This window comes from Vombatus ursinus, unplaced genomic scaffold (assembly GCF_900497805.2).
Source record: "Vombatus ursinus unplaced genomic scaffold, bare-nosed wombat genome assembly UNPS02014841.1, whole genome shotgun sequence".
Taxonomy (NCBI): Eukaryota; Metazoa; Chordata; class Mammalia; order Diprotodontia; family Vombatidae; genus Vombatus; species Vombatus ursinus.
This window is the reverse complement of record NW_020954619.1, coordinates 21,882,641-21,906,013: the sequence shown is the minus strand read 5'-3', so window position 1 is coordinate 21,906,013 and position 23,373 is coordinate 21,882,641. Positions and strand designations below refer to the sequence as shown.

Sequence of the window (23,373 nt, the reverse complement as noted above, 5' to 3'; positions counted from 1 at the left end):
TGACCTTGCTGTGTCCAAAGGCTCTCTATCCATTGAACTTTCTAGTGTGCCTCAAAATTACACCTTGCTTTGTATCCTGTGCTACATATTCTACCTGACCTATTAAGAAGTTTCTGCACCTGACTTATACCTGGTCTCTGATTTTGGCTGGCACAAATTTGCTCAACTCCATGCTTGTTGGCACCTGATTCATGTTTTTCCCTAACGTACTATCTCTTAGCCTATTGTGTGCTGCCCTCTTCTGGAGAAACCTAACCTCTCTGTAATTCAAATTTCCCACTGTAGGAGTTGGATTACCACTCTGACCTTTCCCTACAAGGCCCAGAAAGTCCTGAATAATTGGTTTTCCTTGGCCTTAGAATAACGTCTCCTCTTAATATAAATCAGAAATCCCACAATGAGAATTTGTGCTAAGTTCTCAGTGCCTCGGTTACAACAGGAACCTTAGGAAATGTATGAGATTTGGGTTGAGTCAAACAATGAGACTTAGGTTGATATCTTCCTCCATGCTGACTGCCAAAAGAAAGAAGAAGAAGAAGAAGAAGAAGGAGGAGGAGGAGGAGGAGGAGGAGGAGGAGAAGAAGAAGAAGAAGAAGAAGAAGAAGAAGAAGAAGAAGAAGGAGATAGAGAAACAGGACAACATAGCAACCAAGTTACCAAAGCCAAGATTCTTACCTTGAACAGGACTTAGAACAGGGGTTGGCGTAGTAAGGTGATTGAAGACAACCTTTGACAGAAACAAAAAACCCAATAGTTAATTCACTGTTCAGCATCTTGAGCAAGCATTTATTAGGTACTTACCATGTATGTTTCAGGCACTGTGCTAAGCACTGAGGATACAAAACAAAAAAAAAAAGGCAAAACGCTGGGGTTTTTCTAGATGATCTCTGAGGTTCCATTCCTCAAGAACCTCACATTCTAATGGGTAAAACAACATGTACAAGATATATACAGAGTAAATGGACAGTGATCTGACAGGGTAAGGCACTAGCTACTGGGAAAATCAGCAAAAGACTCCTACAGAAGCTGGATTTTGAGCTGAGTCTTGCAGGAAGCCACAGATTCTAAGAGGTAGTAGAGGTATGGGAGGGAGAGCATTCTAGGCTTGGGGGACAGCCAACATGAACACATAGAATCTGGAGATGGAATTTGTTTTGTTTTGTTTTTGTGAGGAACAGCAAGTAGTTAAGTCCAATTACTATGAGTTAGATTTTCTCTATGCCTTAGTTACATCCTGGGAGTAAGCAACACACTTCATAGAGATAAATGACACCAATAGTACAGTAAAAAAGAAATGAACTCTGTAGTCAGAGGACCAGGATTCAAATCTTGCCTCCAACCCTTATTTACTTCTGTGACGTTGGGCAAATCACTTAGCCTACCTGAGTCTCAGTTTTCTAAAATGAGCAGGCTAGAATAGATGTCCCTTCCAGTCCTAGATCTACAATACTACAAGAGTGGAAATGAAAGACGTGAAATAACAAATAATGAAAATAATAGTTGATGTTTATATTGCATCTCCTGCCCAGATGTCATCCATTAATCCTCATGGTCATGTAGGGATGATCCTGGGATCTTCAAGGCTCTGCTATTCATGGACTCTAGCAGGTCCTACTAAGCTTAAAAGTCTTTAAGTAAGGAATGAACGACATCTTTTATGTCTGTCATCTGAAGACCATCCTAGCTCAGTGCACAAAGATTCTCTACTACACCAGCAGAAGAATTTTTTGGCCACAGAAATTCATATGGACTGTCTATTAAGGCACAGAAGGTTTTTGTTTTGCGTCAATGGAGAGAGAAACTATACCAAAGCAATTACAGATCTTTGGAAGCATAGAATGGAAATAATGGCAGGTATATAATGTATGTACATATATAGAGAGAGAGACACACATATGTGTATGCATGCATATGTATATGTACACATATATTTACATATTTATGAATTGTTGAGGGCATAGTATGAAAGTAATGGCAGATATAGATGTGTCTATATGCATGCATGCATTATATATATACATACACATATAAAATGGCAGCTATGTGTTTATGAATATGTGTATTTATATATACATTTCTGCCATTTCTTCCATATTATGCTTCCAAAGATCCATAAATGTATATCTGTATATATACACATATATCTGTATTTTCTCTATATACACCTATCTGCCATTATTTCCACACTATGCTTCAAAGATCCACAAATATATATACATCCTATATACACATATACATATATATTCACATATAAATATACCTGCTCCTATGGGATAACCCTAAAAGGAGGGAGAAAAATCCTTGGTCTTATGAAGAAATTCACAGTGAGTATCACCATAGGGTTGGAGAGAGCTGCTCTTCCTCCATCCCTCAGCCTCTGACTTAAGCTTGGAAGTCAGAAAATAGCTAGCTCACTCACCAATGGAGGCAGAGGTGGAGGAGGTTTATTTGGGAAGGCGATCGAAGGCTCCTTCTCAAAATTCCACCAATTCTTTCCTTTCTCTTTAGCCAGTTTTTTGCTGCTCACTACTCCCATCCTGTTATGGTGAAAGGGCAGATAACAATAGTGTTAGTCCATGGAGTGCATGCTCAGTATTTTTATCCACATGCACTAACCTCCCCCAAAGATTATCCATGTAAGATGTAGCACTGAGTTGAGAGGGATTCTCTAGGCCAAAACTTAAATCCTGGCTCCAATTCTTTCAAAAGCAGGGAGAACTGAGGCCCAGAGAGGGAAGGTGACTTGTCTGATGTCACATAGAAAAGCTAGAAAGAAGAATCAGGAATTCACTTGGAAATCACAGAGTCACACTCTGTCTGGGATTGCAAAACACTTTCCAATATAAAACCTTTGAAAGGAGATGCCATAATTGATGGGAAGAGTATTTAATACTGAACTGGGAATCAGGAGAACAGGGTTTTAGTCCTTGACCCTTCCACTGATAGACTATGAGACATTGGACAAGTCACCATCTCTGGCCCCCAAGAAGATTGGAGCCTACATCTAGCAAGGATGTTACTCTTCTAAATCTCTTTTCCTATGAATTACAAAGCTTAGCCCAAGCTCTTTTATTTTGTAATGACTTTTATTATTCATGCTTTTCAGTATGCTCAAGGTGCTCTTTTTTTTTTTAAGGGGTAAGGGTGGTTGAAACACACTTCACCAGGATTACACATGTTCACTTAAGAACAGGTTGATTGGGTATATTGGAGAGAACGATATGGTCAGTAGAAAATCCCTTTGAACATATGTTCACTCTTTGAGAGCCTTGGAATAAATGTACAATATAATCTCATTTATCCCCAAACCACAACCTTGAAGTTAGATCAAAAGGCCAAGGATTATTATCCTTACTTCACAGATGGGGTAATGGGGACACAAAGAATCAGAAAGCACTAATTGAGCATGCTGTGTAAAGAGGAATGTAATATCTGAAAGTTTACATTTCTTGCATTTGTAAATACTACTACTACTACTACCACCACCACCACCACCATCACTATTTCTACCACTACTACGTCACCACCACCACCAATTATCTCTTAATATGATTTACTTTAAGGTTTTTCAAAGCACATTTCATTCTCACAACAACCTTAGGAAGTAGGTGCTATTATTATTCTCATTTTACAGATGAGGAAATTGAGATTAAAATGCATTAAATGACTTGTCCAAGGTTATTCAGTTAGTATGTGTCCGAGGCAGAATTCAAACCCAGGTCTTTCCTAGCTCCAGGACCAGCACTCTTTACACTTATACTTGTCTGCCTTTAACAGGAGACTCACTACTTCACAAAAGCAGCCCATTCCATTTCACAGGCCAAGAGTTCTAAAGTGGGCATGTTCTTCAATAATAGCAAGGCTTGGGTACCGAACTTCTGATAAGCAGCCAAACAGCAGAACCTGCAAATAGTCATTTCTTCATTATCCATTTCCTCTTCCCCCTCTGTCTCCTGTCGTGAATTCCTGGTTCATGGTTCCTTAGCTCATAGATGTAGAGCCAGAAGGAACCCCAGATCTAGTCTAATCATTTCATTTCACAGATGAAGAAAGTAAGGTCTAGGGAAATTAAGTGACTTGCGTTAGGTCACATAGGTAATTAACTGGGATTTGACCTTCTGACTTTTAAATTCTTTGTTCTTTCCATTGAAGTACTCTCGATAACTAGGGCTAAAGAATACCGTGACAAGCTGTGTGAATCTAGGCTTTTTAAAATTCCAAGTTCAGTGTCTTGCCACAAAGTAGTGATGTGACCTAGGACACAACATACGGCATCATTGTATATTATCTACATCTGTAGAATGAGGATAATGCTACATAGTATTACATACCTCACAGGGTTGATATAGGAAGGTGCTTTGTAACTATAAAGTCTTACAGATAAGTGGACTGCTATTGGTGTTATGACTATACCATGCTTCCAGCTCGTGAAAGGAGGTGAGTGACATCTAGCTGCCCCTAAAATAAATTATAACTGTCTCTGTTCAATTGTTTTCAGTCTTGTCTGACTCTTCATGCCATTTCCTTCTCTAGCTTTTTTTTTTACAGATGAGGAAATTGAGGCAAACAGGGTTAAGTGACTTTCCCAGGGTCACATAGCTAGTAAGTATCTGAGGCCAGATTCAAACTCAGGAAGATGAGTCTTCCTGACTCTAGGCCCAGCACTCTATCCACTAGTACTTACAATGGGATTGTTTAATTGCATAGACAATGAATGAGAGACTTAATATTGTCATATTGTATAGTACAGATAATGTATTTTATTGTTCTTGTCTGTAAGTGATACTGAAATTCTAAGAAGAAAGTAGTAATTGAAGGCTGGCATAGTCAGGGAATCCACCCTCACTGGCCTACCCCACCCCTGCCCCCAACCTTCATGAAGGCCTCAAAGATGATGATAAGGATTCTGATAGGCAGAGAGAATGGGATCAAGTTTCTGGGAGGGAGGATAGCATAAAGATAATATGAAGGACACGCCCAAGGCCATGGTGAGCTAAGAGTAAAATAGACACTGGAACCAGGATTGAACACTCATCATTCCCAGCCCTATGTCATTACAAGGTACCACCAAGGTGATCATTCAGATTTCCTGAACTTTAGTCAAATTCAGAAGGATCAGTAGAAGTCTATTTCACTAAATGGTAACTACAGGAATTCTCAGCAGAGGTAGCCAGGATTGGTGAGAGGGGTCACTTAATTAGGCAGGTCCTTGGAATGTATGTCACTGTCTTCCTCATCCATGTTGCTGCCATCAATACCACTGACTCATACATCAACAATCAGTCTAATAGCAAGTGGGATGACATGAACATTCACAGTTTCATATAGAATACTTTTTGTGTTCTTCTATGTGTATAGAAATACTTTTTTTGTATTTAAATTCAGAATAAAATATGAAAATTTGGGCACTGTTCCAGGTAATGAAGATACAGATACAAAGAATGAGATAGTTCTTAATTCTAAAGAAACTTACATTCTAACATCATGGTCATCATAAACATGCTGATGACTGGAAGCTCAGTGAGGGCATGAATTATGTCTTGTTTGTCCAAGCATAGTGCACTGCATATAAAAGGCAGTTTATAAATGTTTGTGGAATGAATGATACCCCTTTACTTCACAGAGAATTTTTTTTATACTGAATATGATGTCCCATGATGGAAAAAAGCAGTTACTGAGCAGTCATACTAGTTCTTATTCTCCTGCTTCTTTGTATTTTATCAATTTCAGATTGGGTGGTACCAGGAAGCATAAAAATAGACAGAAAAAACAACAAGGTTGCCTCCCAAATTTTTAAAATTTTCATAGTTTTAACCACGGCCGCATCTAGAAGCTAATAATAACTTCTCGCAGTAATAATCACATTTTGTACACCAAAATGCATTAACTCATTTGGTCCCACTCACTGTGGGTGTTCCCCAAGGCTCTGTCCTGGATCCTATTCCTTATACTATTTCATTTGGTAAGTTCATCAGTTCCCATGTGTCTAATTATCTTTTCTTTCACTCTCAATCTCTCTTGATATATATTACTACATTATAATACTTATAATTATATCACAATGTCTTATAATAACTAATATATAATATATTGAAAGACAGAGGATTTTACATATATACATATATAATATATATGTAAAATCATCCTTCCAGTTACCCAAGCTTGAAACCTCAGTGTCATCATCAATCCTCATTCCCACTCATCCCCCATGTCCAATTTGTTGTCAAATCTTGCTGTTTCTACCTTCATAAAGTCTTTAATTTATATCCCCTTCATTCCACTCACACAACCATTTAGTACAGGTCTAGTCTAGAACAAGTTTTAATCACTTCCTATCTAGACTACTGCAATAGACTTCTGGTTAGCCTCCCTGCTCCAAACTTCCCCACTCTACTCCATCCCCTATTCAGCAACTAAAGTGATTTTCCTGAAGAGTATATCTGACAATGTCACCCTTTCCTTCTGCAATAAACTCCAGTATCTCCCTAATACTTGTAAGATAAAAGATAAAGTCTTCCCTTCATCATTTAAAGCTATTCACAAACTGGCCCCTTCCTACCTTTCTAGTCTTCTTACACTTCTCTCAGTGTATTCTCTGTCCCTGCTCTCCACTTTCTTTGGAGATTACCTTCTGTCTACTCTGTATATATCTTGTACATACACAATAGTAGCAGTGGTTGTTTGTACATAGTTTTTTACATGTTGCCTTCCCCATTAAAAAGTGAGCTCCTCTGAGGGCAGGGACAGTTTTTTTTTTTTTTTTTTTGCCTTCATTTGTATCTCTAGCATTTAGTGCAGTGCCTGAAACATAGTAGTGCTTAATAAATGCTTGTTGACTGACTGATCCTCACAAGTATCTTGTTGGGGCAAGGAGTACAATATAATTATCTCTATTCAACAGATGATTAAACTGGGACTTGCCCAATATACCAGTCAGTAACCCATATAACCTAAATCCAAGTCTTCTGGCTTTGAGTACTTAGCTATTGTCTCTGTAGCATTCTCCTCAATCATAAACCCTATCCCACCAGCACCTGACCCCTACGACACACAGCAGCTCTTCTACCCTTAACTTCCAGATGTATAATTAGCATCTACTTCATGATGTAATAGAGAATATAAGAGAGACACTGTTTGGAGCCCCCATCTTAGCCTTCACTGGGAGTAGGAGGATCAGCATTTGTCCAGTGTACTAGATGAAGATCCAGAAAAATGGTATTTAGAATGGGGAGGCGGGAAGGGTGCAGCTACTAGGAAACATGTAAGTCACCAACCCATATGCTCCTTGACCTCTGCATCCCTTTTTAGCAACTGATATTTCCATAACACTTTGTGGTTTACAAATTGCTTTACATTATCTCACCTGATCATCACTTCAACCCTGTGGGGGAGATTATACCTTCATTTCTTATCTGTAAAATGGAAGCTTATAATATCCACTGTAAGAGGTTAGGTCAGGGGTGGGGAACCTGTGGCCTCCAGGCCACAAGTTCCCCACCCCTGGATTAGGTGATACAGTCAGATCCATGAAATCCAATCATGTATCCATTTTTGGGCCCTCTCCTTTAAGTCAATTGCCCTAAGTAACTACTCATATTACTGAGAGGAGTGTTGGGGGCGATACAGCAATAAATAGCAATGATCTGTGCCAGTATAGTTGGGGGAATGGAGCACAAAAATGGAAAGGGGTGCCAAAGATGCGTTAGAGAGCCCACTGTAGTTTCCTCCTGGATATTCCCAGGACTTTGAGGCTATCAGGAACAGGAAATGAAGAATGATGTCACTGGCACATTCACTGGAGTCTTTAGGGGTACCAGGTAGTAGAGATAGGGCAGGTGTGTCACTACATAGGCCAGTGCAATTATGGCAGAAAGAAGAGCCTGTAATGAAATAATGTGTCATGAATATAGGCAGGGAAGGCCCAGTGAGGATGGGAAGCAATTGCAACTGTGAATCTTTCTCTCCTTGCATCATGAATGGGAAGGCATCAAGAGATTTCTGTGTTGGGCCCAGGGTTGAGGTCTGAGCTGCTCCAGAGCCAGAATAAGGCATGTACTAGTAGAGGAGAAACAAGTGATGATGGAGCTATGGTCAGTGCCAGCCTAGAGATGTCCATCTTAGTAAGAGGGGCTGAGTTCTGTCCTAGAGCAGAACTGCCTAGCAGCATCTTGTCATCAAGTATTTTACAATTTAGTAGGGAGACAAGACTCAGATATATATTACTCTGATTTGAGCTTGCATGTTCTAAGTGCTTTGACAAATCTAAGGAAGAAAGGATGACATTCAAAGGATATGTTCACAGGTATGCGTCTTGGCCTATAACTAAGGATTGAGCTGTTCCATGGTCCCCCAGGTCAGATCTCCAGAGGGGGTGAGGGTTGATGGAAGGCTTCAAGGAGGAGATAGAGCTTGAGATGGACCTTAAATGATGGGTACAGCTTCTACAGGCAGAGATGAGGAAAAAGAGAGTCCTGGGGAAAGAGAAGGAAGCATTTTCTCACATAGTCCTTATTCTTATACCATAGGTAAAACCTCTCATTTTGACAGTAAATTCAGTAAGACCCACTGGAAAGAAAACAATAGAAAGGATGAACAGTGTGTATATGGTACAGATGGAGTGGACAGGAGGAGGAATCATAATTTGAATAATCTCTCCTTAGACTGGCTAGAAATCCCTGGTCAATTCACTTCAGCCCCAGCCTCCCATTTGCATTCTTTCTAGTACTAAGAACCAAAAAATGCTTCTGGAGTCAACAACTGCACGGTGTAAAATGAAGGATGGTGACAGAGAAGACAGGTAGAAGTGAGTACTGGAGAGATGTTTGAAAGGGAGGAGGGAGTTGTTTATGGGTAGGGCCCTAAGAGAAAATCAGGTTTCAAGATTCAAAGAATGTTAGTACTAGAAGAAGGTTTAGGGAAAATCTAATTCAACTCTCTCATTTAACAGAAGATTTTAAAAAAGGTTAAATGACTTGCCCAGGGACACTACCAATATGGCAGTACTGAGACTAGAACCTTTGTTTCCAAACTTCAAGGCAAACATTCTTTTCACAATTCCATGTTATTTGAGAGGGTAAGGAAGCTGACTCTGACCTAAGAAAGGAATGAAACCTTAAGTTTACCTACTGAAATGCAGGAAGAAGTTGGGACAGACCTTGTCAGAGTCAGGCATGCTCCCGCCTTTTTGTGTCTTAGACAAGGTTTGGAAATTACAGGCGCTAGTCTACTGCCCATTGGCCTTAATTTTATCAAAAGAGACTTGGATCATGAAACAAAACAAAATATTATGGGCCATAGAGAATAGAAGTTTATTAAAAATGTTCATTCCTTCTCCCTTTCCTTGGAGAGTTAGTGGACTTGGGCATAGAATACCATTTATGCTGTCAGATATGGTGGCTATGGAAAACTAGGGGGCAAGGGCAGTGGTATATCCAGACATGACTATGATATAAAAAACAAAAAGTGTCATTAAACTTTTAAGAAAATATATTTATAAAAAGAGATGTTAAAATGTCCTTTAGTTATGTCCTCCTCAGATACTTATTAGCTCTGTGGCCCTTGACAAGTCATGTAATATCTCTGAGCCTCAGTTTCCTCATTTATGAAATGAAGATATTAGATTTGATGACCTCTAAGATCCCAAAAAATCTATGATCTTGCATCCTATGATCATATGATCCTACCCTCCCCCTCAACCACTCCCACCTGGATCTGCACCTCAGAGAAAAGAAATTCTGAACCATCTTATATTTTCCATGAAGAATATGTTAATAATGGGAGAAGATATGTTATGATAAAAGGTACAATTTTATGAACCCTAATTTTGTTTATTTTGTAAATGTAATTTCTTGCTCTGTTCTTATTCTCTTTGTTTAATCGCAAGCTTTAAATGGATAAGAACCAGAAATAATGGGGAGTATGTATGTTTAGTCTAAAATGTGAAGCTGTGTGGGCCTCCTCCACCACACTGTAGAGCATCTTGGACAGCTCTGGTGAAAGAAGCATTCCTTTCTGGACTGACTGCAGAATCATAGGCTATTCAGGGTTGCGAGAGACTTCAGCGGTTATCTACTCTAACTAATATCCCTAAAAGAATTCCTATGATTACATTCCTCACCAGTGATTAGTTAGCTTCTGCCTGGAGACCTCCAGTGAGGGGGAACTTCCTGCCACTTGAAGCAATCCATTTTCTTTTTAATAACTCTCAATTGTCCAATTGTCTGTTTTTTAACATCAAGACTAAACTTGCATTTTTCCATTTTTACCTGCTGCTCATGGTTCTACCCTATACATTGTGAGGGATACAGAAAGACAGTGAAAGATTACTGACCACATGCCAAGACTACTCTTAAATTTGAGAGGTTCCTGTTCTCTCAGACAACAACAGCAAAGTCAGTCAGTAGCTTGGGGCCCCTTTGGAAAACATTATGCTTGGTGGCATGAAAACACAGTAACTAAAGCATTAGTGGGTTGTTTGTCAGATGCACCATTAGGCACGTAGGCGCTGTGTGTGTATTTTGAAACCTGTCCCTGTGGTGGAGTTCTAGAGCTGGTAGGAAACTTAGAGTTCACTGAGTTCAAACTCTTTAGTAGAAACAGTCTAATAGGGTGGGAAGGTCACTGGTTTAGAAGTGGGAGGACATGGATCCAGGTTCGCCTCTGGGACTTACTACCTATGTGATATTGGGCTCTAGATTTCAGTATTCTCATATGTAAAATAAAGGTGCTGCCTTAGATGGCTTCCAATGTTACTTTTAGCTCTAATCTATGGTACCTCTTTTTATACAGGAGGAACCTGAGACTGAGGAGGATTTCCCACATTGCGCAGCAAATTAGTGAATTTTGTTTCTTAGGAATTAGGTTGCATTAAGAAAATTCAAGTTCATCTAAAATCAAGGGAGAAAAACATGTTTAATTTATTAAATTTCCCTCTCATTCCATGGGCAAATGGCCTTCCTCATGACTATTCCAAGTCTATTCCTAGGCCAAGCTACTAAGCTGAGATATTTAAGATTGGTCCATAGCCTCAGGACTAAAGTATAGTCAAATGAAGGTTTGAATAGAAATCATCAGTAAGGTCAGAAAACTTGGTACTTTACCTGGCTGATGAACCTCCCAGGATATCCCTTTTCCTCTACACTATGTATTCTATGTCTCCAACCATTCAGACTGGATTCCTTGTTATGTCTGTAGTCAGAATTTGCACCATGACTAGCTAAAGAGCTGTAAGAATGCCTCACTTTCTGCTAGACTGTGAGTTCCATTTCTCCCAGTGTCCACCATAGGACCCTCTCTACATATGCCCATGCTTAATCAGTGCCTGTGGAATTGAATTGAACCAATTCTATTCTTGTGAATTCCCAGTTCACTCTGCAAGTAGTCATTAATTTTTATAAAGAGATTTGAATCAAAGTGCTCTGTCTATCTGACTATACCAGAGGTATCAAACACCCGACCCATGGGCCATATACTTCCACAATTACTCCTGAGGCCAAATTAGATTAAAATGTAATTGGAATGGCCCTTAGAGAGAGGGAAGGGAAAGGAGATTGGGAATATTATGGTGATGTAAGAAAAGTAAAACATCAACAAAAATTATTTTAAAAAATTAATTTGGAAATATTTAATGAAATAAAAAGTATGATAAAACAGTCATTATGCAGCCCACGGGGATCCTTCTGTATAGGTTAGTGGCCTTGTTTCTATTTGAATTTGACCCCACTGGACTACACCATGTACAAATTTGATAGATATAGATCATCAGGAGACTTCCTGTCTGGTCCCTTTTTCCTTCTTTTCATAAAAAATTCCATATATTCTATTCAATTAACAAGCATTTATTTTCTTCTCCCTTCCCACCTCATTGGGAGACAAAAAAGAAAAACAAAACTCTTGCAAAAAACATGAATAGTCAAGAAAACAAATTGCTACATTGGCCATGTCCCATGAGTCAATAACCACCTCTCTGCCACACAACGGGAGGCACTTTTTAGGCATAATTGAAAATCGCTTCCCAGAATGTTTGGACCATTTCACAGCTCCAATAACAGTACATTAATGTGCCCTACATTTGTCATTTTCCTTTTTTTGTCAACTGTTAATTTGATGAGTGTGAGGCAGAAACTCAGTTGCTTTAATTTGTACTTCTCTTATTATTAGTGACTTGGAACATTTTTCCCCCCTTTATGACTATTTTCCCCTTTTGACTTGCATTTCTTTCTCTGAAAACTACCAGTTGTGAAATTGCATCTCCCTGGAAGATGGTTTTATAGGCTAGACTGGCCAGTGATCTGGGGAACACTGCTATTTCTGGGGCTCTTTATTTCAGGGTCTTGGGAGAGATAATGGTCACGTGGTGGTAGTATTCCAAATATTAACCCTTGCTTTTATTTCATAAATAACCCACCTGCTTTTCTGGCCATATATCTCTTTGCTGTTATCTTTTTTGCAACTTCTTTTTTCCCATTTAGTCTGTAAGTAGTAGTGTAACTTATTTTTGTCTACAAAGGATCTCCATGCTGCTCTTTGAGTAACCTATAATTTTGGTTCCAAGGAAATCATGATAGTCTACAATTTGTAGCCATGTTATATCATAAAAAGCATATTAGTGTTAAAAACATTTTTTGCTTGTTTCAAGGAAAAGATTGGGGTCACTGAATATTGGGAGCAATTTCACATATAATTTAGTCTGCTTTCTTCCTCCTCTTCAGTTCTGGGCCCAATTCATTGACCATCAGCAATGTTTGTCTTAGATATATGCTCTGATAGACCAGTTCTATGGGATGTTCATGTGACTACCCATCATCAACCTGGTAATAGGGATTATTCACCCCCTAGGGGTTTTTTTTGTGAGTGGCCAAAACCCTAAAGTGACAATAGATCTCATTTAGGTGGCTCTGTAACACTATAAACACAATGTCATTCACAAGTAGGACCATTTGGAGGAAATCTCTCTTCCATTGAGACTACATTGGACATTCTTCATGACAGTGGTGAACAACTTTAGCAAGCGTATGTCTCTCTGTTCTTTCCCTCAACTAATATTAATAGTCAGAGGACCAAGGAACAAAGTTATCTCTGTTGTTATCATATCAATTAATCTGGTATGATTGTAATGTGTCTATGGAAGCCCAAAGATTTCCTGAAGATGAAAAAGTAGCTACATGGGTAGTTATTGGCATTTTGTTTACTGATTTTTTGTAGCGATGACATTAATGATTTTTTCCCAATAATTCAGTATATTTCCCTTTTTCCCCCCCAGATATCTTGAGAATGTATCCATCAATACCCTTAAAAGTACAGCTTACAGTATAATATTCCTTAGTGTAAATTTGATCTAATCCATCTATTTTCCTCATTTTTATCTTTGTTAGTGCCATAGTTACTTCTTCTTGTAGTATGCTGGGCTGGGGACTGTGATGTTAGAGAGCACTGTCATGATGAAAAAAAAAATGAATGTTGTAAAGATCTTGAAAAATCTTTTCCATTTTTTGTCTTTTTGCTATCTTGCTTCCAGTTTCATCCACCAACTTTTCTATAAACTTGTTTTTTCCCTGTATCTTTTTGCTCTTTTATAAGATGAAGCTGCTCATAATTTTTACTATCTTCTGTCAGACTTTTCAGTGAGTGGATATTCTAAACAGGTATTACCTTGGCAACTGGGTGGTTAGTGGATAGCATCTCTAAAGCTGTAGTTAGGAAGACCTGACTCCAAATATGGCCTCAAGAAACTTACTAGCTATGTGATCCTGGGCAAGTCACTTAACTTGTGGCTGCCTCAGTTTCATCACCTATAGAATGGGGAAAATAATAACACTTTACTTCTCAGGGTTATTATGAGGATCAAATGAGATAATATTTGTAAAGTGTTTAGTATAATCTGGCCCATAGTAGGTACTTAATAAATGCTTCTTTCCTTCTTTCCTGGCTGCCATATTTCTGCTGGGCATTTTGTCATTTTGGTCCTCTTTGAGCACAAAGAACAACAACCAGAGATCTGCTTGGCAAAAAGATTGTACTGTTTGAAGTATTTTCTAGGCTCTTTTACTTCTTAATTATGGAATTTTTCTTACACCAGTTAATTTTCTATTAGAATTACTGATAATTCACATTGATGTCTTTTCCTTTATCCATTTCTTTTTTTTTCTATCATCAATAGCTTGTTTAAATAGGTTAAACTGAGGCAGTTTTAACTGTATGCCATTTTGTCTAATTTTTATTGCTTGCTCTAATTTGATGTTGATTTTTATTTTTTCTTTAATAAGTTGATGGTCTAACTGTACACAGACAGCTAGCTGATTTGAAACCACATTGGTTACTAATCATTTCCTGTCATGATATAGTTCATTTCAATTTTTGGTGATGTCATTTGTTGTTTGCCATGTGCAGCTTGCCTTGTGTTTTTCATTGTTTCATGTTTACAGTGGCCTCTCAATCCTCTCCTGGAAGAAAGGATTCTTCATACATAGGCATGAAGTTTCTTTGTGGCCTATGAACCTTTGGCCTCTACCATTTGTTGATTGTTTATTAAGCCATATTTACCAAAATATTTTGAATTGTCCTTCTTTATGCCTAACTTTGCTTTGAAATCCTCAATTATTAAAGTATAAATTGCTCTAATTTAGAGAAGTTTATCAGATGCTTCATAGAATTTCCTTTGCACCCTCATCTTTTACAAACTATGTACATGCTTGAACTATAATTATGTTCATAGTGATCTTTTTTTAATGTTTATCATAAACACTACAAGGTGAGAGGACTAAGTATTCCACGAAATGAAGTTTCTTGTCATCTTTGGACACACAAGAAAACCAACCTACAAACTCCCTTACTTTATTTTCCAAGGAGAACCTGTATGAGATCTTTCCATTTAGCTATAACTTCTTTATAGCTCCTCATTTCATTTATTGTAAGAATATTGCATATTGTAAGCTCCTACAGTAATATGTTGTGGTATAAGAGGAGAGAAGCACATGGATTCAAGAGATGCTAGGGAATTAAAATTAATAAGATCTGGCAAATGATTGAATATGGGAAGTGAGTCAGTGACAAGTTGAGTTTAACTCCCTTTCTTATGAACTGGGAGACTAAAAAAAGTGGTGGTACCTTTGCCCTTTGCCCAAAGTAGACTCAACGATCACTGCACAAATATCTCACTTAAAATTTCATTCATTAAGTTAATATTTATACAATGTCTAAAAATTTTTGTGATCCTTAGTACCTTCTCACATTTCTCAGTTACTCTGATACTTTCTCTACAAAAGTGGAAGGGCTTCTGTAGAGTCCTTATGGCCATTTTGTAATTTTTTTCTTTTTGTGGATGTCTATGGCCAGAAATTTAACCACCATATTACACGACAGACTATCAGGTACTCCTTAGTGGCATTTACCTACAATTCCATCATACCAGTCAGTGTCCTAGGACATCAAATATTATCAACCTACAATGGTCAGCCATGTGATTTTGGTAAGAATAATGGGTAGTAGTATCACATTTTCTGAAAATAGATCAATTCACATATTGAAACCACGTTTAAGTTTTCAACTTTAAGTGTCATTAAAGCCTTTCTCCCTTCTTTAGATTACAGTCAAGCAACTATCCTTCGAGATGCTGTTTTACGATTTCTGCAAAGGGGGAAGAAAGTCTATCTCTATATTCACTGATGCTCTTGTCTTTCCTTAAGTGTATGTGTGCATGTGTGTGTGTGTGTGTGTGCGTGAGAGAGAGAGAGAGAGAGAGAGGGAGATGGATTTAAGAAATGAGAGAAATGGAATATTGAGGAAATCAATGTCTATTAAACACCAACAAACCTAAAAACAAGAGTGGTCATGGACTTTTCCTTGCAATTATGTTAATCACTAATGAAAAGGTTTTTTTTTTGAAGTCCAAATTAGTCCTTGCTACTGTGCTATTTATTTTAGCAGTTAGTGGTCATTAATGCTTTTGAGACATTTTTTCTGTGGTTGTACAAAGTCATCATCTGAATCATCATGAAACATCATATCCTCTGTTCCGTTCTTGAATTCCTGCTTTGAAAATTTTTCCTTTTGCTAAAAATTTTTCAGATGGTGAAAAATATAGCTTCAAAAAATAGCTTTCAAGTTTTGCACCAGCACTGGCTACTTCAGAATCAGGTTCATTAAATGGAGCACAATTTTTGAAAATCAGTTAGAAATCACAAAAAATCTTCCGGCTTTGTGTACACTGGGGAATCTACTTGGAATCTCCTCTTGACAGTGGCCAAGTCAATAGGCTTCTTAATTATTTTGTTATAATCAGGCATTGTAGAAGGAATTAGAGTCATGAGACTCTTCATACTTAATTACCCCAGTCCTCAGAAAGTAAACATAGTCCGTTGCATAGAATGTACTTAAAGTCATTCCCGTATGCATGGTAGAACCTGCTGAGAATTATGATTCCACTGACAAAGCCTTTCAGAACTCAGATCACCTCCATGACATGATGAGATGTTGGAGCCGGACTTTTGTGGATGTTTAAATTTTATAATATCTGGAAAATCACATTGAATTTGATTTTTGTTTGGGCAGATTTGTCTTTGGCAAAATAAAACAACAATGCACCAACATGACTTAATAGATGTGGGCAGGGGTGTGTTGGTAAATGTTTAACAACCAGCTCCTTGGAAAAAAATGTAACTACGAAGACACTTTTCAGTTTAATCCGCATTATTGACACTTTATTCATCACTTTAAAAGATTTGGACAATGAACAAAGCAATAAATCGAGTCCTTATTTGCAGTGTTTGACCATTTCTGAGGTGGGAATTGTCACATTGAAAATTTAGCATTTGAACTGGCTCCAGTTTCTAGATGTGAGTGTATGTGAGAAGAAATGGTGGAATTTTAATACCAGAGAGTCTTAGAACCTGTCTGCTAGGATGAGTATAATGTTATATATGCAATAGCTTTAATGAAGCACTTGAGTGCTGATATTTACTCTGAAAGGGCAATTAGTAGTAATTTTAACCAATATCCAAGCATTCAAAGTGTTTTCTAGTTTGGCATAGTAAATAATAATAATAATAATAATAATAATAATAATAATAGCTAACATTTATATAGTGCCTACTTTGTGCCAAGGAAACACTTTATAATTATCTCCTTTGATCCTCACAACAACCCTGGGAAATGGGTGTTATTATTACCCACGTTTTAGAGATGAGGAAACTGAAGTTAAATGATTCACTCAGGGTCACACAGCTAGTAAGTGAGTCTGGATTAGAGCTCAAGTGTTCCTGACTCTAGGCCCAGCACTCTATCCATTGCATGACCTAGCTAGACGTGAATATACATCGTGGCTTAAACACTTACTAGCTCTGTTACTTACTAGCCTCTCTCAGCCTCGGCTTCTTCATCTAGAAAATAGTAAGTACCTCACAGTGTTGTTGTGAGGATCAAAATGTAAAGTGTTTTGCAAACCTTAAAATACCATACAAAGGTTAGTTATTATTGGTATTATTTATTATTATTGAACCATATATGAACCATAGGTCCAGAGCTGGAAAGTACCTCCAAGGCCATCTTGTTCTATTCATCTTACAGATGAGTAAACTAAAGCTCAGGAAGTTTAATTGACTTGTCCAAGGTTACTTATCAGAGGTAGAATTTGAACTGATTGCAGAACCAATGCTCTCTCTACTCTACCACCTGACCTCTTTGATGCATTCTCAAGGTAGACATTGTTATACTCATTTCACTAATGGGAAAAATGAGGTGTGATGACTGAACTAGGTGGTTGTTGTTGTTGTTTTAAATTAAGAGGTATAGGAGTTGGGATTACAACCTGTATCTCCTGGCCTATATTTGTGCATGAAATGGACTAGATCACTTCACCTTTTTCTCTGAATCCTCATTCTCATTAGAGTGTAACTATAATTCCAGCTACTGCTCCCCCCTACCCTATCTTCACATTGAATTCACCCTTGTAACAAAGAAAAAATCATACAAAATTAAGCAACGTGGTGATGGCATCAGAAAATCTTTGCAGCATTCTCTACCTCAAGTCCTCTGCCAAGTCCACTGAAAGGAAGGAGGTGAATTTCATCACCTGTTCTCCAAGATCAAAATTGGTTATTACAGTTACTCAGCCTTTGGCTTCCTTCAGCATTCTTCTAATTTATATTACTGTAGTCATTGTATATATTATTATTGTATATGCTTATATTATTATTATATTATGGTACATATTATTTCACTCTACATTGGTTCTTATGAGCCTTAGATGATTCTCTGAATTCCTCATATCTATTGTTTTTTATGGCACATAATATTTCTTTACATTCCATTACACCATTCAGCCAGTAGTGAATCAATTGGCATCTACTTTGTTTCCACTGGTTTGCTGCCCTGGTGCTATAGATATTTTGCTATGTGTGATATATGTACATATATGTATATATGTGTATATATATGTGTGTGTGTGGTGTGTGTGTGTGTGTGTGTGTGTATACATATATATATATCACATATATGAAGTCTTTGACCTCCTTGGGGGTATATGCCCAGTAGAAAGATCACCCAGCATTTTTCACACTGCACAATACTCCTAATCCTTATCCCACTGAGTAATTGATTCCCTAGAGCTAAAGTCTCCTGTAAATGCAATTCTCTAAGCCTGTAAGCAGCTAAAAATGCATAACTGTGTATCACTTTTTGTGTGTCTTCATGTGAATAGATAATAAATTATTCTTTTAGATTTGACTATGATTCATCTGCCTCTGGATTAACTGACATTTCTTTACACTGTGTGATGCATTCATTATATGTGCATATTCTTCTGCATACAATTGTGGGGGATATGTGGCAATATCATCACAAGTATCACCTCGTTAATTTGCAAATAAAACTCCTGAACGAACCTTAAATGTATTCTTCCTATGCCATCACTCATGAGATCCTTCAGACTATCCATTGATTATTCTATACTTCCTATAGGCAGAGTTTATAAAAGGAAAGATAGATTCTGAGATATTTAGTGACCTACATTAAGTTTGAGGAACCCAGATGGAAATTTGGGCTGAAAACATTAAGTCTATTTTGCCTTTTGAACCATACCGAGTGTTTTAAATGGCAAAGACAGAAAAAGAAAATGATAACAGACCCTTGACATTTCTGGGGCAACTATATAGCTATAAATACAGATATAAATCTTGCCCTTTTGAACTTTGCTGAAGGGACAGAGGTTAGAATTTTGTTTGTACTCATTTTGTATTTTTGTAGGGACGCAGGAGGAGGTTGCTTATACTTGGATGACCTAGGACTAATAACTACTTCAGTTCAGAAAACTCAACATTTGCAGGTTTTCCCCTTACATAAGTTGAATATATTCATCATTTCCTTTTAAGGAAGTTTGAGGCCCAAGATTTAGATGACGAACAAACCTAGGAAGTAGTTGCTAATGTCCTAATCCCAGAGGTCAATTCCAAAGAACCTGAATTGGGAGTTAGGAACCAGGATTCAAATGTTGTTTGTATCACTTATTATTTGTGTCTCCATGGGCGAGTCACTTTCCCTGCCTATACCTCATTTTTCTTAAGTGGAAAATTGAAGATGGGGGCAGCTAGGTGGTGCAGTGGATAGAGCACCGGCCCTGGAGTCAGGAGGACCTGAGTTCAAATGTGAACTCAGACACATAATACTTCTAGCTGTGTGACTCTGGGCAAGTCACTTAACCCCAGTTGCCTCATTAAAACAAAATGAAAATTGAAGGCGCATGGGTGGAGATAATACTCTTTTCCTCTACCTTAAAGGTTACTTGCGAGACTCAAATGAGATAATATGAAGTAATTTGGAATAGTAAAGCACTATATAAACACGATCCATCTCCAGACTAGAGTCTCTAGGAACAAGAATGACTGATCACCTAAGTCTGGTCTAGAAACAGTCCAGCATTAACTACTTGAAAAGTTAAAATAGTATTTCCCCCCTAGCACTTACCCATGACAATCTCCTGAGGTGTCTAAAAAGCAAATGAGAAACTATTATATAGTTTATTATAGCACGTGTATATGATAGCCTTGGAATGGACTCCATTGCTTGAAATGGTATAGAACTGATACCACTCCAATCTAGGGATAAAGGAACCCCAGAGGTCCAGTAGCTCTTAGACCATTATTTTGGGGGTAGGGAGGTATGGATTGACTTTCTACTTACTAGATATATAGTCCTGTGTTTGGGACACAAGAATTTGGGGGAGGCTAGGTCTATTCAAATTTTGCACATTTATCTGGGTGTCTAAGGTAGTCATATCAGTAACCCCTGAAGTTCCTTCTGTCTCTTGCTCTAACAGACCCAAATTAGCAGCCAGTCTAATGTTCTTGGTATTAGAAGACTATGTGTGAGAGAACAGAATCATTCTATCTGGGACCAGGAGGATTCAAAGTCTTCACATCATCTTAGTGCCATCATGACTATTTGACTGCATATTTCTTACACTGGAGGCTTCTTCCTTTTTCCGTTACAGAGAACTTGATACTTAGGTACTATAAAGAAACTAAAAACACCAGCTGAAGTATGGAAGGTACACCCAGATAATAGCATAGGAGTCACAGGCAAGTTTCAAAACACTAAACATATCATGAATAATGTTAAAACACAGCATTTTCCATCATTTTAAAAAATAAGGGGTATATCTACCCAGAGCTTAATTATTGCAGTACAAGGACACTGTTCATTACTCAAGGCCAGATTTGGGTCTTAAAGATTATCTTTGACCCTCATAAGATTCAGGGAAAGATGTGACAGGCAAAGGGCAGCAGAGGACAGAAAAGAGAGTTCTGGCCTTTTGTACATGAGTTCTACGTTATGCCAGAAGCAGAACCAGCCCTGCAAAGACAAGGGAACATCTGAAATGGAAAGGGGCTTCATTGGGGCTATATTATCCTATAGACACAGTAGGTCTTGGACTCTGAAATCATTGAATATTTGAGTGACTAACACACAGTGTTCATTCATAAAAGAGCTAGGAGGTATAGTAAAATGCTAGATTTGGAGTCGGGAAGACCTGAGTTCAAATACTGTCTCAGATACTTACTAGTTGTGTAACCCTAGGCAATTCACTTACACTATTTCAGTCTCAGTTTCTTCATCTCTAAAATGGAGATAATAATAACACCAACTTCTCAGGGTTGTTGTGAAGTTAAGGTGAGATACATGTAAAGTGCTTTGTAAACCTTAAAGCGCTCTATAAAAGCTAGCTTTTATAATTAACATAATGTCGCACTCCTATTTTTGTCAAAGTGAAATAAAATCATTCAATATAATTCTGATCACCCATCTACGCGTAGAAGGCACCAACTAAAGGCCCTAGGAAGCAGAAGTGCCAAAAATCTTAATCTGGCCTTAGGTTTTATATGAGTATCTATAAGCCAGTCCCTCTGAAAGAGTCCCTTACTTTCCTACCTCTCCGATGTGCTGAATCCAGTCTCACTTGATCTTGGGAAAATAGATGGAAGTTCAAGTCTTAAATCCAATGGATTATGCTTTACAAGGACAACATTGCTCTTCGTTCCTTAAAGCCAAATTTGGGACTCAGAGATTATCCAGGACCCCTGTAAGGTTCAGGGAAGGAGCTGACCAGGTGTGAGAGGCAAAGGGCAGCAGAAGACATATAAAAGAGCCCTGGCTTGTTGTACATAGTTAAGAAACCCTACCCTGTAAGCAGTCCCAGCCCACTTCATTGTCCGCCACTGCGACTTCCTTCCGGCTAGGTGTGGAAACAAACTCATCGGTAGGCTTTTGAAATGTTTCAGAAAGATACAGCTCAACTTTCCCAGGTCTTGGGGAAAGAGGGAATTTACTGAGGATTTTCATTCAAATCTCACTCTGTAACCCCCAAAGAGTTGCCACATCACATCATAGAATTTTAGATTTAGAGGGGACCTTAGAGAGAGTTTCATCCATTGCCTTCACTTTGTGTGGGTGAGGAAACTGAGGCCCAGCAAAGGCAAATGATTTTGACAAAGTCACGTGGGATTTTTTTGTGGCAGATTCAAGACTAGAACCCAGGTCTCCTGGCCTCCAGGCCAGTGCTTTTGACAATACATTTGGTAATTGGTGGGGAGTTGAGGGATGGAGTGACACTGAAGGCTGCAATTGAGATTCTCAGAATTATCATTTGCATCAATCTGTAGACCTCAAAAGCAAGATGTTCTGATCTGAGTGAAGTCTTATATGCTTTGCCATATACAACTCCAGGTCTATCATGCATTTTGTGGCAAGTACTATTTTTAGAAATTTTAAATTAGCATTTTCTATTCTGGTTTTAATAAAAAATGACAATCTTTCTCGTAAGAGAAAGGTTTCAGCCATTATCTATAATTCTTTTCCCTCAAATGGTTCCATCACCTGGCACTTGTGTCCTGGCCACAGATTGCTTTAGCTAGTAGCCAAATTTGGCTATAAGAAAGACCAATGTAAAAAAAAAACTTCATATAGCAAAAATATTCTGAGGCCCACCTGATAGTTGACATCCATGGGAATTACTAAAAAATTCTGGTATAACTGTGGACCCTTCCTAGCCCAGTGGAGTTGATTGCTAAGAACCAACTGCCGGTCATACTCAATGAGTGTCCACAAATCATCTACACCAATCAAATCCAGAGACCTTGAGGCCCAAACAAAATGATAGGAAAATATAAGCTTACTCTGTCTGGCAATTACAATTTAGTTGAGGGAAGAAACGATCCCAGCTGATGGGACAGAATCATGCTAAAAAATAATCCTGATTTCATGGGTGTTGGCACAACTTTCAGTAATGTTGTTCACATTCCATCCCCATATTAGTAAATGGTCTTTATGAACTGCCATGGCCAAAACTTGTATTAACCCTCAGGTGATGAGATTTTCTGCATTTCTCTAGGTTGGTCCTTGGGAGAGAGGCACATAGGACTAAAGGTCCTTCGAGCTGTGTAGGGCTGCCAGCGCCTAATATAACCATCAAGATCCCAAGGTCACTTCTATACCACCAAATAATCAATCAACAAACATTTATTAACCACCTACATTGTGCTGTCATTCTTCTAGATGCTAGGGTTAGAAAAACAGAAAGGAAACAGTCCCTGCCTTGAAGGAGATTATATTCTAATGATGAGACATGGGAAGGGGCTGTCAATAGAAGGCAAAATCATTATTATGATGTCTGGAAACCCTGCAGGTCAGGGCTCACCAAGAGGTGAATTGTGATTGATTAGTCAATCACATGCCACTTATCTAGTCACAGGATCATAGAATGTCAGAACTGGAAGTTACCTTAGAAGTGTTAAGAGCTAAAGTTAGGAGAGGCCTTAATTATCAATTAATCTAACCCCCTATTTTTACAGAGGAAGAGATTAAATGATTTGCCCAAGGCCTTCT

At 38.2% G+C, this 23,373-nt stretch overlaps 1 protein-coding gene across 2 annotated transcripts in view; it reads right to left on the bottom strand.

Moving 5' to 3' along the window:
- Positions 1-23,373, bottom strand: part of BLK (BLK proto-oncogene, Src family tyrosine kinase) — an 85,834-nt gene that overhangs the window by 33,282 nt on the left and 29,179 nt on the right. The window contains exons 1-3 of one of the 2 annotated variants that reach the window (XM_027840386.1): positions 21,421-21,551; positions 2,420-2,537; positions 676-727 (exon numbers count right to left, since the gene is read on the bottom strand). In XM_027840386.1, the coding sequence (XP_027696187.1) occupies positions 676-727; positions 2,420-2,536 (169 nt within the window). In that variant the 5' untranslated portion in view covers position 2,537; positions 21,421-21,551. Of the gene's footprint in view, positions 1-675; positions 728-2,419; positions 2,538-21,420; positions 21,552-23,373 lie in introns of those variants that run through there. The other variant, XM_027840385.1, reaches the window with a different exon arrangement.